This window comes from Acomys minous (assembly GCF_964271855.1).
Source record: "Acomys minous genome assembly, chromosome: 15".
NCBI classification, from domain to species: Eukaryota; Metazoa; Chordata; class Mammalia; order Rodentia; family Muridae; genus Acomys; species Acomys minous.
The window spans coordinates 66670610-66686712 of NC_140497.1; the positions used below are offsets into that span (position 1 = coordinate 66670610).

General features: G+C 32.8%; 1 protein-coding gene across 2 annotated transcripts in view; it reads right to left on the reverse strand.

Annotated features, from left to right (window-relative positions):
• TECRL (trans-2,3-enoyl-CoA reductase like) overlaps positions 1-16103 on the reverse strand; it is an 81831-nt gene that overhangs the window by 12884 nt on the left and 52844 nt on the right. For both annotated transcript variants that reach the window (XM_084758427.1, XM_084758426.1), the window contains exons 5-6: positions 8196-8311; positions 1272-1377 (exon numbers count right to left, since the gene is read on the reverse strand). In XM_084758427.1, coding sequence (XP_084614553.1) covers positions 1272-1377; positions 8196-8311 — 222 coding nt within the window. The remainder of the gene's footprint in view (positions 1-1271; positions 1378-8195; positions 8312-16103) is intronic.

Genomic DNA, 16103 nt, shown 5'->3' on the forward strand with positions numbered 1-16103 from the left:
CTACCTTTTGGTATTACTAAGAAAACAATATTCCATGTGTATACATGGCACTAAGTTCATATATACATGTGAGTATTTAAGAAAATGTTCAATTATAGATTATATTTTTTACACTTAATCATCAAAAGTGATTTATTTTCATCTGGATATAGATGAAGAAAGAAGAGTGATCTACAGCAAAGAATTTACACTAAATAAAACAGTGGTCAACAAAGTCATTAGCACTTATGTCAAGTGATTTTAAAATATAACATCAGACTAGGTTTTAGAGGATAAAACATCTTGCACAATTTTAAAGTGATAGTTCAAAGAGGAAGCTTTCTGAGCATTTTAAAATTCACTGTTATTGGGCTGGGCATGGCGGTGTACACCTTTAATCTCAGCGCACCGGAGGCAGAGGCAGGTGGATCGCTGTGAGTTTGAGGCCAGTCTGGTCTACAAAAGTGAGACCATGACATCCATGATTGTTACACAGAGAAACCTTATCTCAAAAAAAAAAAACCTCGAAAATAAACAAATAATTAATAATAGTAATAATAATAATAATAATAACAATAACAACAATAATAATAATTCACTGTTATTAAGACAGTGAAAAATCTGTTTATAAATATTTACACACACAAAAAAGATGTTTTTGGTAAGAACATACCATTTTAATAAGAAAAATCTAACAAAAAGATAAGTTACATTTGAATTTGAATGGAAGACTTGAATTGTAGTGTATCCTAATATGTGTTTCAATGCAATGTTTGAATCCCCTCTTTTCCCCATAACTTCTTAATCTTTGACACATGTCCAGAGATAAAATGATCTGCATTCCTTGGATAATCATTAGCTTGCCTTTGTTCTGTGAAACCTGTTTAAATAAAGAAAAATCCTAATTGCTAGTCACTCAGAGCCGAATGATTCCTATGATTACTGAGCCTGACTCATTTCTCTCTTGCAGACTCCTAATTGCTTTTCAGGCCACCCTGTAAAGGGCCAGGCAGCCCCTGGTATGGGTTTCCTGTGCAGGTGATGTTGATGAGGATAGAAAGCAGGCTGCAGAGGCCAGAAAGAAGAAATCAGCCACCGGCACTCCTCCATGGTGTCTGCTCCTAGAGTTCCCGCTGGATTCCCTCAGTCAGGAACTTAGGAAAGGAAGGTGAAATAACCCTTTGCTATCATAGATGCTCTTGGTCATCATAGCAATGGAAACGCTAACACAATTTCGCGGTGTATATTGTTTCACAATGAAAATCAAAATCATAACATGTCTTAATTCTCACCTTCATCAAGTTTTTCACGGGACTGTTTCCTGCAGAGACTTTGTGAACAAATAAAGTTTCCAGAATGTGCCGGATATAGTGTACGCAATGGCAGAAGCAGGCCAAGCTGGAAAATACGAAAATTAATAAAGAACTAAATTCTTTTTCAGGATCCTCTTTGCCATATGATGAGAATTTAAATGGTTAGTTACTTTTTAAGTTTTTTTACAAGTTAATATTATATTCTGAGCCATGTTCTCTCTTTACTTGACCTTTAGTGCCACAGTAATTCTTCTTTCATTATATATATATATATCTTCATAAATCCAAGCAAATATTTAAGTTTAAAGTATCTCACAAAGTCTTATTAACAAGAAATCTTATTTAATGCTAGTTAACTATATATGTCGATGTATTTATCTGAAACAGTTTTGTTTTACATAATAAATAATGAAAATTTCATTTATTATGAAACTAGAAATATTCCATAGTATCAGTCATGAATTTTGCATATAAATGTCCTATGAAGAGGCACAAATATAATAATTAACAATGTGTTCATGAGAAATTGCCTGGAGATTGAAGGAGATAATGAACAAGTTTAAAAATAACCAATGCCTATGTTGAGTGGAGTTGACATTTTGAAATATCCAAAATTACATTTTAATTGTCTGCTTGTCCTTTAGGAAGTACAATAAGATTGAGAAGGTTTGAATTTCATTTTCTATGCTGTCATAATGCTGTCTTCATTTGATTATTTTTGACTCCCTGACACATTGCCACATTTGTCTTTTCATATACTTGTTTCCCTGGTAGTTTAAGGCTATTCCTCTTGCCATTTTTATATAACTACTATCTTGAAAGAAAATGTCAGATGTCTTTGAGGGTACCCAATTTGCTTGGGGAAACTTTGTACTAACACATTTAACTTTTTTTATTGTAAGTAAAATAGTTAAAAGTTGGTTGTTCCTAAAAAAAAATCTTTAAAATAAACATCGATCAATTATAATATACTTTAAACAATTGAGTAGAATAAAACTTTTAACATATGATGTAATTTAGTTTATCAGACAATTAGTTCATCAGATTAAGAGGTTATTCAAATTAAATAAATACACTGGGTCTAGTGGTGACACTAATAAACAGTAATTAAACAATCACCACATATTACTAAGCACAGGATTATAATATCAGGCAAAATTCCCTCCTAACTTATGTGCCTTCTTTAAATTAGATGGGTACTGGTAAGCCCCTACATATAAGTGGTGCTACTCCGCCCTTGGGCATATTTTGCTAACCTGGTCATTGTAGTGGTTTGTAATCTCACATCTGGATATGACTATTGATTGTTCCTCTCCCTAGGCAGCTTGCATGCTTCTTGCATTACTATAATTGGTCCTGGGGACTGTGTTTCCCAGTCAGTTTCAACTGAATTTCTTCAAGTGTTGTGTCCAAAGTCTTTGCGGGGTTGGCAACATGGCCTTTCATTCAAGTTCTTTGATGCATTCCAAGAACAATCACAACAGTGACATTAATTTTGTAGTTTCTTTGCTTCTAATTATCAACAATTTGACATAAACATGTTTTTAATTTTGAATGGTGTCATCTTGAGATCACATTCCTGAAACTTGTGCAAAATATTTTTATAGACCTCTCCTAACTGTCTAAATAAAAAGAAAAAAAGGAGTAACACTTATATAACTGCAATATTATGTATGGAAGCTTAATATAATTGTTGCTTTGGAAATAGGTGTTACAGATACATTTGTTATCAAGATGTTATAAAACATGCTGTTTATGTTTAAGAGTAGTAATTACTGTCAGTCAGTTCACTTGAAACTAAAACTGTTCATCTTCCAAACTGCTGTATATTCAATTTTTGATAGAATTCACTCTTAAAATTCAAGTGTCAGTATTTTCTCCTTCCAAAGTCTTAAACTCAATCTTAAATTAATTAGACATTGTATTTAATTTAAGAAAAATAAAGAGGTTAATATTTCAAAGCTTTTGGCAAGTGTATCGTTGCCAAGAATCAATTTTCTGTTGTCCCTTTGTGGAAGGTTACATTAGCCATTCTTCTGTTTTTATAGCATAGAGGGTAAATTACTTTGTATCACCGTTCACTGTCATCTGAACAGTCATCAGAGTCAATAGTTGAAATCTGAGAATTAATTACCAAAGGTAAAATAAAAATGTATATAATACATTCATCTAACTCATTCAAATTATTTTATGAGTATTTCTTATAAACATCGCTGTATCAACAGCTTATTACATCTATTGTGGAAGTTAAATTATATTGAGAGGGAAAAAAATGTGTGGAGGAATTTTAATCCAGCAACATGGCTTCTTTGGCAAGGAATGACCTTCCTGGCAAACATCCAACGACCTTCTTGGTCTATGTGATTCAGAAGAAATGCAGACACATTCTGGATTACAATTTGATCTGTCTGAAATACAGATATGCCTTTAGTACACACCTTTAATCACAAACAATGTAGGTATGGTTAGTTTGTAGAAGGAAACAATCATGTTTGAAAGTGATGACTAAATGAGAGACTGACAAAGTGACAAATGAAAGATTTGACTGAATGGTCAGAAATTGGATACACCCAGCTCTCAAGAGAACAAGACTGAAAAGAAAGGTTACTTAAGAGCAGTGAAGGAGAAGGATCCTTACAAATTAAAAAAGACAAATTCCATTGTGTATGTTCCCATTAAAACTAAACATTCTTGCCTCATAACACATAAAACAAATTACAAGTACAGCATATAATACAACAGGTCAAGCAGTTATAGCAATATCTAATCATACCTTAAAAGAGATGCTTAATAAACTGAAAAGAGAAATAAAAACTTCCAGAAATAGACTGAAATGCTTTATTAATATATTTTTGAATGCCAATGAGGCAGGAACAACAGATTCTAAAAGACACTGGATTGTAGGAAAAAAAAACCTACTGAATTAGATCAACCTGTACACTTTAAAGATGTTTTAATATCTGGGGATAAATTATGTTCAGAGAGAGGTTTTGCCTGTATTTCCCCAAGGGAGGAAAGTCTATGGGTTCCAAAAAATTTGATAACGATCTGACTGAGTAAGGGAGCTTCAATGTGAAAGGCATCACTCAAGGAAAGAAGAAACACAAGAAAGATAGCTATGTAGAGGATGCAGAAAATTGATGCACCATGTGTGGGGACATCTCAACAAACTGGCTAAAAAGGAAATATTGTTCATCAGACTGGAGGACTGGAAAACTTTGATGCTGAAATGGACATTTTTTTGGAGGGCAGATGATCAGGATTGTAGTTTAGAAATATCATCACATTAATGGCTGTCCATAAGGACATTTGAAGGGTTGAGTTTATGAGACTGATAATTGTCTCTATTGTAACAAACTATGTGCAGTTTTTAGGTTAAACAGAAGGGAGGGGGACATAGAAGAATTTGATTCCACCAGCATGCCTGCTATGGCAAAAAAAAAAAATCCCATTCATTGACTTTTTAGGTCTATTTATTACAGCTGGAATACAGACCCACACTGAATTACAATAGGATATGGCTGGAATACAGACACGCCTTTAGTTAAAACCTTTAATCCCAAACAATGAAATTAGTGTTAGTTTTCAGAAGGAAGCAGCCATGTTTCAAAGTGACATTTTGAATTGAGGGACAGAGTCTGAATCAGAGAAATATTTGACAGAATGAGTCAAAAATAGGATATGCCCAATTCTCATGGGAACAGGATGGGAAGGAGATGCTTTGTAAGAACAGCTCATGGAGATAGAAGAAGTGCATTTTTGTTCTCTTTTTTTTTTCTGGGAGTTTTTTTCTTTTTCTTTTTCTTTTTTTTTTTTTTTTTTTTTTTAACCAGGATGGTTTTACAGACGTGTGGCAGAGAGATTAAACTAGACACAAGTGAAGACAGAATGAACCAGAGAATAAGAAAAGGCCAGAAGGTTGAAAAATATTCCCAGAATTGGTTTGAGGCCACACGGAACAAATCAGCCAGAAGGTAAAAGAAGCCATTTTTAGTTAGTTAATTTGGAGAGGAGTTTGATCTAGAACACCTGAGCTGAGCAGCCAGCAGGAGTTCAGAAAGAATTAGAAAGTGTTGGTTCTCTTATCATAGAAAATAAAAACAACATTATGAAAACATTTCAAAATGATCACAGTAACGTGGTTTAAAAACAATAAACTAGGCCAGGAATAGTAGTTCATTCCTGTAATACCAGAACTCAGGGAGGTAGAGGCAAAGAGATCTCTGTGAGTTCGATGCCAACCTGATCTAAAAAGTGAGTCCAGGACAGCCAAGGCTACTCAGAGAAACCCTGTTTCAAAAACATAAACAAACAAACAAACAAAAAACCAAAACCAAAACCAGACAAACAAATAATTAAAAATAAATTGATAAATTGTTTAAAAGCAAGCCAAACTTTTTGGAAGTAACTAGAATTGTCTCTTTGAGTGAGAAATATTGATGTCATGCTTGAAATCTCAGTAATTGAGAAGAGAGGGAATTGAGAATTTGTAATGGCATGATTGAGCAATTTGTGTGAAAAAGTCCAGTGGGCATCAGTATAAGAACTCCTCAGCATGGATGCACCTCAGTGTCTGTGATGAGAAGGAAAAGTGAGGATCAAATTCGTTATCTTTAATACAGTGTTCACAGGACCTCAATGTTCTTTTTTTCTTAATTCACGTGGGATATTTTTAGTTCACATAATTTAAAGTTTGACTTTCTTTTTCTGTGTGTCACATTTTTACACTTGATCTTAACCAAAAGGCCGAGAATAAATATTTTAAACATTTTAATGTGGTATTTTGAATATTTATACCCCCTTTCTTTTTTTTCAATAACAAGCCCAACTTTATTCTGCTTACAAAATTACTCAGAAAGATCTGTTTTGAAATTAAATATGAAAATTATACTATGTATAACATCATTAGGATGTAAAGTGTTCAGGAGTAAGTTTCTTAAAGTGTGTGTCTTCTGAGAGGCATGGAGATAAATTTGCAGAGAGATTAAAGTATGTGTTGTTTGCATACCAGGCTAACCACCACAGCTATGGGGCATGTTTTGATAACTGTTACAGTGCTTTAAAAAAATCAGTCATATTCAAGTACTAGCTAATATCCAGTAAAACTTTTATAGTTATAACTTTTAAAAAAATCTCCTTATGTAACAGTGCTAATTGTTTGAATAACTCTCAACTTTATAGGTTTAAATACATTTTCATATTTTGAATTCCCTGACTTACATTGTTTGTTGTTTGACATTGTTTGCTATTCCTAATTGATCTACCACTAACCATTTGGGACTTAGGAAAATGCAAACTGGTTTGTATCTTATCATGAAATAAAATACATGGATTATAGTTCAGTGGGGACTCAGCCCAATATTTACAAGGGCACTACTTGCTTGCTAAGGAAGGTCCTCGGTTTAAGATTATATGATATAATATTAACATATATGAATATTCAAGTTTATTATTTTAACAGACTTAATACACTTTATTTTTCACATATAAAAACATTTATGAGGTAGTCACAGCTGAATACAGACTCTGATGTGGGTTTTCACAGATGATCAGTGAATTCCTGATAAAGAAATTAGTGAACTCAGTCTCTTTTCTGAGGTCAGAGGTCTGAGATCTGAGGTCCAAGTGTAAGTTTTTGAGGTACCAACAAAGCTGACTGTGACAAAGTGCACCCCCTGGATGATGTGTAACAGTGAAAAGCATAGGCTATCAGCAAAAGCTTCTTGGGCACATGATCTGAGACATTGCCAGTGCCTCTGTCGACAGCTACAAGCACAGAGACACAGTGGCTTATAATCTTGCCTTGTATAGAGTACGGTTTCTCAATTGTTCTCCAAGTAGTCTCTCCACACAGGGATGATGGGCAGCTTGGCTAAGATAGTTGCCTTTCAGATGGCCATGGCTACCTCCTGGGAACACCTCACACTAAGACCAACATGACCATTGTAGTCCTCAATCAGCCACAACAGCATTGAACCTGGTCAGCTAGCAAGCCCAAAGCTGCTTCTGCACTGGCCTGCTCTTTATAAACTTTACGACAAAGTTAGTAATCTCAGATTCCATAGTGGGCACAGAGAAATGGTAGATCTCCTGGGACTTGAGTTTCACATCCTTGACCAGGTGGCCCAGCTTGGTGACAAGAATGAACTTCCTGTCTTCAACTTAGTCTTGACCTTAGGCCATAAAACTGCTGCAGAATCCTCCAAGGAAAGTATAGAGGTCTCCTATGGCTGGGCTTCTGGATTCTCTTGGCCCTCCCATTTCACCTGCATCATCCAAATTAGTGGTTTTCCAGAAAGAAAATTTGTTTCTTTTTTTTTGAGACCGTAGACAGGGTCAGTCCATGTAGCTTGCCTGTAGTGGTACTCATATAAAATCTGAACTCACAGACACCATCTTTCCTCTGCCTGCACCAAGTGCTGGAGCTAGAGGTGTGCTCCATCATTCCAGGCCTTTCAACTCCGTTATATAAAATCTCTATGACTTAGTAATGATTCTACTACTTATACTATGGATCTTGAATTTTTTTTTTTAAGATTTCCAGTGTTAAGCTGTATCGTTTAATATTCTTTCCTGTTGTTAGGTGTCTCTGTGACTCAACCATGTATGTGATCAGAAGGTGAATAGCTGTTATCCTATAACTAGGGCTAAGATGCACTTTTTCAAATGTTCAATCTACTCTAGTTTCTGGTTCTTTTAACTATAGTGGAGGGGGGTAGAACTGAGGAGGGAGGGAGGGTGGGAACAGGAGAATACAAATGAGAGGATAACTATCAGGGTGTAACCTGAATAAGTTATAATTTAAAACGCTACAAAAAACCCCGATAATCTAATTACAGAAAAGTAGTACCATCATAATTAACAGTTCATCTGTCACTTTTGTGTCTCCCAGGTGTCACTTACTGTACTACAGGATGTCGGGGCTGTCTAGAGCTCTCTTTCACATCATAAATGTATGAGCACCTCAAGTAAAAGAGAAGGTATATTAGCAGAGGTCCTGAGTATTCAGCCAAAAAGACCTGAAATAGAAAGTAGATTTGTATTTAAAAATTAGTTTTATTAAGTTTTTAAAGAATTATCTACATTCACTACCTTTCAGCAATACATGAGATAATGAAATATATTAATAGATGCTGAATTTTTACAAACAAAATAGATACTGCAAATAAATCTTGTGCAGAATAATTTGTTTAGAGTTAAGGATAATGGGTAATGTAGAGATACTTTTAAAGATGATTTTAAACAACTATTTCCTCTAATAGAACTATAAACAAAAGTATGCAATGTTAGATTACTGTAACTACATATATAAATATTTCCCCAGTACCAAACTCCGTACAAATCAATGCACATTTCTACATCGTTATGATGGCCATTTTAAAGCAGTGAGTTTCATTTATGTTTTCACATTTTCACTATTCATTACACTTTTAGGTACTTATCTTTCACAAAAAATAATGTGACAGATTTGAAATAAAAAACAACTAGTTTTATATTCTCTGATTGTGAATAACATACCTTAATAGAAATAGCCAAAATTATCTTATTTGATTAAACAAATGATGTAAACTATACTTTAGATTTGTTTCATGCATATCATATTCTATATGAAGTGCCCCATTCAAAGAAAAGAACATTAGTGAACATATCTCTTTTTCTTTTTTGTTTCACTCTTTTTTTGCCACACATTTCTTTAATAAACTCAATTAACTTGACCATTATTAAAAACAAAAGACTAAGTCTTATCTATTTGAAATGTTATACCTTATGATACCAGGCTTAAAATATATGGTAGACAAATTCTGCAATTACTTGGGAAGGTAGTCTTAATGAAAGACTTTCTACATTATATTGTTCTGTAGAGGGTTTTCTCATTCAAATCGATCTAGAAAGCCAATCCTATTGTGTACAGTACTGATTCTGAGTCAAGAAGATCATGAGTTAAGGCCAGCCTCGGTTACAAAAAAAGACTATGTGTCTACGTGTGCATATGTTTACGTAGATGTGGAATTCTGTATTATATATAAATAATATATCCAGGTTTATATAATAAAATACGTAATGTTATAAATTTATGTATAAATTTTGTTTTTACTTATAATCCTGACTATTGAAATGTATGCCTTATGACTCAAAAAAATCTTAGCAATAATAAAAACTGTAAAACACATGACTTTTTTTGTAAAATCAACTCCTCCTAGTAATTTATAATAAGTATGGCTTATGGTGCACCTCATTAATAAAATGCAAATATTCTGATGAGCATGCTGGCTCACATATGTAACCGTGCATTCAGGAAGATGAGGTAGTAGAAATGCTATGATTTTGAAGGAGATGGGGTGAAATCTAAGACCTTACTTCAGCAAAAAAGGAAGCGAGAAGAGGGGGCTGTGGGAGGGAATAGCAATGCAGACAGCGAGATTATTAACCACTATCAATATCCCATAATAAGTTTCAGTTAACATTTTGTGATAAGAAGGCTGTTTGCTTTATATGAAAAATGTTTAAAATATTTATTTCGATTCCCTCCGATTCAACAGAGTCAATTTTTAGCAAATTCTGTATGGTATATCCAATATGAAAAAATGTGAATAATAGTGAAATTTGATGAAAAGGTCACTGTAATTTAAACTAATAAAATTTTATCAGATATTATGTATGAAGTTCTTCAGAGTCAGAGGAAATTAAACTATGCTTTTTTTTTTCTCTGTCATCTCTTAAATAAAATTTAGGATGGTATGCTCACAGACATGGATACAATTTAAAAGCCAACATTTTATCACAAATATTTCTCATGATGAAACATAGCAGTTCAAATGGGAGCTAGATGTGAGTTATAAATCTTGAATACACCAAAGAACGACACTAACTTTTGGACAATGTCTCTTTCAAAATTTTCATTTGATGGCAAATTAAAAAAAAAGATGAACATTATTTTATTAAGCTGAAAAGGTTATCAAAATAGTATTATGATAAAATACAAGGACTGCATAGATACACTACTGTGGTATCTTACAAAATGGAATTGGTGTTATGAGAAAAAAATAAATAAATGGAGCCCAGACAGATGCTCATGCATGCAGAAGCCAAGTAAGTGATGAGGACTCAAGCCTGGAAACGTCATTATAAACAGTAAGGCCTTGTTTTTATTTTGAATTCTACACTTAAGTTCTAATTTATTTATTTCATGAAGTGTTAATGTGCTTTTTCCTTCAGTATTCTCATCATTAACCTTATTTAATAAACTTTTGAAAAATGTACCTCTTTATTAGACATTGAGGGTCTTGTAAACCTTTGGAATTTGTGCTGAATCTTCATCTTGGTGAATTGTTTTCCTTTGGCATCTGTAGAACACTGACTCTAAGACCATGATACTAAAACCTGGGTAGTTAAGTTCTTCACATGAAATGGTAGAACATCTGCATAAAAACAAAGCACTTCTATATAGACTAAGTAGCATCTAGGCTATTTATATAGGGTGATACAATCTACATGTTGTAGTAGTCCTTGTGCCTTATATTCCTTAGAAAAAGGAAAGCACATTTCTATGTGTTGAGCATAGGTCACAGCCATGTTAGCAATTACTATAGAGAGCAAGGCTGGTGGATGTATGCGTAGACTGAGTACCAGCAAGTATGCGAAAACACCAGAATTATAATAAAGGTTCTTGTGAACCTTTTGAACTTCTATGGAATCTTTACCATGGTGAATTATTTCAATAAGAATACATTTAACTTCTTGAGTTCTTTATATATTTTGGATATTAAAACTTTGTCAGATGAAGAGTTGGTGAAGATCTTTTCCCAGTCTGTAGGCTGTCACTTTGTTCTACTGACAGTGTCTCCTGCCTTACAGAAGCTTCTCAGCCTCATGAGGTCCCATTTATTAATTGTTGACATTAAGGCCTGGGCTGTTGGTGTACTGTTCAGGAAGTTATTTCCTGTGCTTATGTGTCCCAGGCTCTTCTCCACTTTTTCCTCTAACTGCCTTAGAAAAGGAATCTGAATCAGTAATGACTAAAAGCTGTCCTGTAACTGTCCTACCACTTCTTAAAAGCAAACACGGACTGGAACTTACAGAGATAAAAGCATCCTCAGTAACAGTCATAAGGAAGGGGAATAAGGGGAAAATGGGAGGGAGGGAAGAATGGGAGGATACAAGGGATGGGATAACCATTGAGATGTAACAAGAATAAATTAATAATAAAAATTTTTTAAAAAATCAGTAAGCAAAAAAAGAAAAAAAGAAAAAAAGAATAAATTTAACATTAATCTTAACTATTTAGGGACTAAGATGTTTCTAGCTCTAGATGGATGTTTTAATTCAACAGAGATGAGATATGATAGATACTGACTTTCATTCAAATTTTAGAATCGCCAAGATACAAAAGATATCCTCTAAAATGTTGTCAAATACAAATAGCCAAAACAACATGAATGTAACATTCATATAATCCCTGATTTTTTTTGTGGTTCTCCATGCTGTATGTCCTTTTTATTTACATGCAATAATATATGCATATGCTAAAAAAGTAAAATCTTTTGAAAAAAGAATAAACTTAAAAACTATAGTTATAAATTGGATAGGTTTTCTACATTTAAACTATTTCCTATTCTATATTTGTACCTTACTTCTGACAACAAATTAAATAGCAGACGTAAGAATTATCGGAAATCAACAGTAAAAAACACTATGATTTTAAGCAACAGCTAAACAAAGGACAGCTGTGGATTATATTATATGTGATTTCCAGAGAGGAACATCACTTTGCAGTAATGGATGCCATTGACCATGGTATTGGATTAGATAAGTATTGTTTTCTTTGTTTCTAGTCTAACTCTCATCTGAACAATATATTATGTAAATGTTTTATAGATACTATGTATTCAAACAAAATATATTAATGTGTTAAAAGTTAAAAACTAATCAAAACATTGTCTTAATATGTTTCCAGAAATGAGAAGCTATGGAGTCATAGCACACTTAAGTTCATTTGTTGTTGTTTGTAAAAATATACTCTAAAAAGTGGTTAATCCTGGCTATGAAACCTTGTAAGAGAATAATAAACTAAGAAGCACAATTTGCCAGCATGATTTTAGAAGGGAAATATTAAAAATCATAGATTTTATCTATCAAGAATGAAGGTTGCCTTATAAAACTGTCTCCATGGACAATAAATCTTAATATGAAATTATTTCAATCATGATTTCAAGAAGATTTCCCAAGGTCGTTAGTGCTATTGTGCATCTGTAATAGGATTCTTTGTCTTAAAGTTTAATATCAGCTTTATATACAGAAATAATTCACTTTTTACATAAAATATTCATTTTTCAAAATGAAGCTGGAGATATTGTGATTGAAATAAATAGTGACAACAGTTCTTAAAACATGAATTTATTGAAGATTCATATCATAGGAAGAATACAGTTGTGCTTAAATATATCTATCATAGTGCTTAAAGAAAAGAAAGAAAAAATAGAGAATTTAGATAATGGAAAATACTGAGAGAAAGAATATGGAAGGGTAGCAACCTAGAAAGATAACAGAGAAGTCTCAGATGAAGAAATAAAAATATATTTACATATATTGTTGCAATTATATATGTCCAAGTCATTCTGAAAACCAAAAACAGAATATACATGACTGTGAATATTAAATTCAAGCTGCTGATGTCAAAATAAAACTAAATATTAAGAAAATGCAAAGAAAAGTTGACATTATACAAAAATAATCAAGTCAAAAATAAAGTTATGAAATTTTATCATGAAAAATCTATATTTAAGTTCTTTGACTGAAATATTCTCTGGAAATAAAAATTATAATACCATTTGAGATGATAATTATCATGATAATTTATCAAGGGATAGGTTTGAATAAAGTGGTACAGCTCTTTCATATGTGGGTTAGTAAATCCAAATGCAATCTCTACAGTAGAATAATTCAACTATCATCAGAATAGATTGTAATAATGTAATATAGTAGTATATTTTGATTTAAAACATTTATACTGTGAAAAAAACATAAGACAAATAAAAGCAATGTTACATAGCAAGTTACTAAAGTATTTTCACAGTAATTTTTTATAAGTAACACTAAACAACTTATATCATTATACAATATTTTAAAGTGTATATACCACATATTTCTCATGCCAGAAATTATCGTGTAAGCTAGAATACTAGTGCCAAGATAATGGTGAACTAATACAAAAAATTCATCAAAATTAGGACAAAACAAAAACAAATAAAAAAGATACCTATAAACTGCAAAAAGCCAAAAGACTACAATTAGGTCTGATGATAAAAGCCCTCTAAGTACTTAAATAAAAACAAATGAAATTTGACCTTGTCCCTTGGATGGAGACGCCTGGTGGCACTCAGAAAAATAATAGGTCACCAAGAAGAGACTTGATACCCTATGAGCATATACAGGGGGAGGAGGTACAGGCACAGACATGGGGAGGAGAGTAGGGGGGAAGTGGGAGGGAGGGAGGAATGGGAGGATACAAGGGATGGGCTAACAACTGAGATGTAATATGAATAAATTAATAAAAAATGAGAATAAAAAAAGAAAAGCTAAGAAAAAATAAAAAGATTTGTTTACCTTCAAAAAAAACAAAAAACAAATTAAATAAATGTAAATCATAAAACAAAATGCTAAAAGAAATAAATTGTAATCATATAGATATGAACTAAGTATAGGAGTCAAATTACAATGCTACAAACATGTCTTTAAGACGAAGTTATGAAATCCCCTCCTGCACTGAAGCTGAGAACATTTTGCATGATGAAAGCTGATCCAAAGATGAGGAAAAATTAATTTTGAATCATATGCTTAGGAAGGAACAGTATTAAGATTGTATTAACATCACTAAAAATTCAAAGGAGTCCCAAATAAGTATGTAACTATGTACACAGAAAATGGTACATAATAGGAAATCATTGAAAACCCTCTTATTTCAAATGGACTTCTCTGTAGGTATGTAAAATAAATTGATCACAATTGCATGAAAGCTAGTATTCATTACACATCAAACCAAGTCAGTCTAAAGAAGCAAGAGAAAAATAAATGTTTTCCTCAAAACTAATCACTCCCATCAACAAAGCATTCTCTAAATATATAAGAAATAAATAGCATAAGAAAAGATCGCTTGCCTTATAGAAACAGATGACACAGAAGTAGTATGACAGCAGTACATCTGTGGTGACTAAATGAATTTGTGTTTTGAAATGTGTGACTTATATTTGAATGTATACTAGAGACAAATAGCTTAGAGCTATGAATACATGCACATTCAGACAAATGCAAAATTATGAAAATTATTATCCTTAGATAACAGTGTTTTTGTGGTAAGAAATATGTTAATATTTTAGCTATTCATCTAAGCCATTTAGTAAAAAAGAAATTTTTTTCATTAATTGTTGACCACTAATACTTTAGATAAGATTCAAGTCAAACCATTATTTGATTTTGATAACAAACAGCTTTTTTTTTAATGTTTCATAATTTTTTCCTCCTTTATTAATTTATTCTTGTTACATCTCAATGGTTATCCCATCCCTTGTATCCTCCCAGTCTTCCCTCCCTCCCAATTTCCCCTTATTCCCCTCCCCTATGACTGTTCCTGAGGGGGGTTACCTCCTCCTGTATATGCTCATAGGGTATCAAGTCTCTTCTTGGTAACCTGCTGTCCTTCCTCTGAGTGCCACCAGGTCTCCCCGTCTAGGGGACATGATCAAAGGTGAGGCACCAGAGTATGTGAGAAAGTAGTATCCCACTCTCCACTCTACTGTGGAGAGTGTTCTGTCCATTGGCTAGATCTGGGTAGGGGCTTAAGGTTTACCGCCTGTATTGTCCTTGGCTTAACCTAACAGCTTTTATTGACTCTCTCAAAGGACTTTTACATATACATCTTAATATTTTATTCATGTATATAAATAATATGTGGTATATGAAATAGGTGTGATTGCAATGTGTATTTTTGCATTTAGTAAGACTCAGGACTTACCCATTTAAAGCAAAAGAATGTGTGAACCATAGGATTGACTTAAAAGTGCCCAGCCTATTTCCAGAATTCTCCTTGTCACTTAGATGATTTTCCTTTCAAATTGTCCTGGTACAGCTATCAAATAATTCTACATTAGTACTTCTCCTCTTTATTGCTTATCTTTGTGCAGGTGGAAGTTTCTAATAATCTCATCATGGCTGATGCCTGTCACCTTGACACAATCGCTTTAAACAAAATTTACTTTTCATCATGTTTGATCAAATGGTTTTTAGAATAATTGAATTGTTTTATATCATATCATATATGATATGATCTTCATATTAAATATTAAATGGATTTTTACAAATGAATACATCAATAATTTTACTTTAACATTCCTACGTTTCAGAAGAATTAATATTATTTTAAATTTATATTTTAGTTTAACAGTTTAGTATCCAAAGGCTCCACAGTGTTAGCAAACTCAAACTAAATTTTAATATTAATAACACCAATATAATAACGCCACTATAGATGAACTTACCACTAAAAACAGAAGGGTAACATATCTTAAAATTAACTTGAAATGTTAATGAATATGTCAGAATTTTATAAATATAATAAACATGAACTTATGGATTAGAGAGGGTTTTCATTATGTAACTGAGCATGTATATTTATTTATTTGTTTGTTTGTTTGTTTTTGGTTTTTTGAGACAGGGATTCTTTGTGTAGCCTTGGCTAACCTGGACTCACTTTGTAGACCAGGCTGGCCACAAACTCACAGCGATCCACCTGTCTCTGTCTCCTGAGTGCTGGCATTA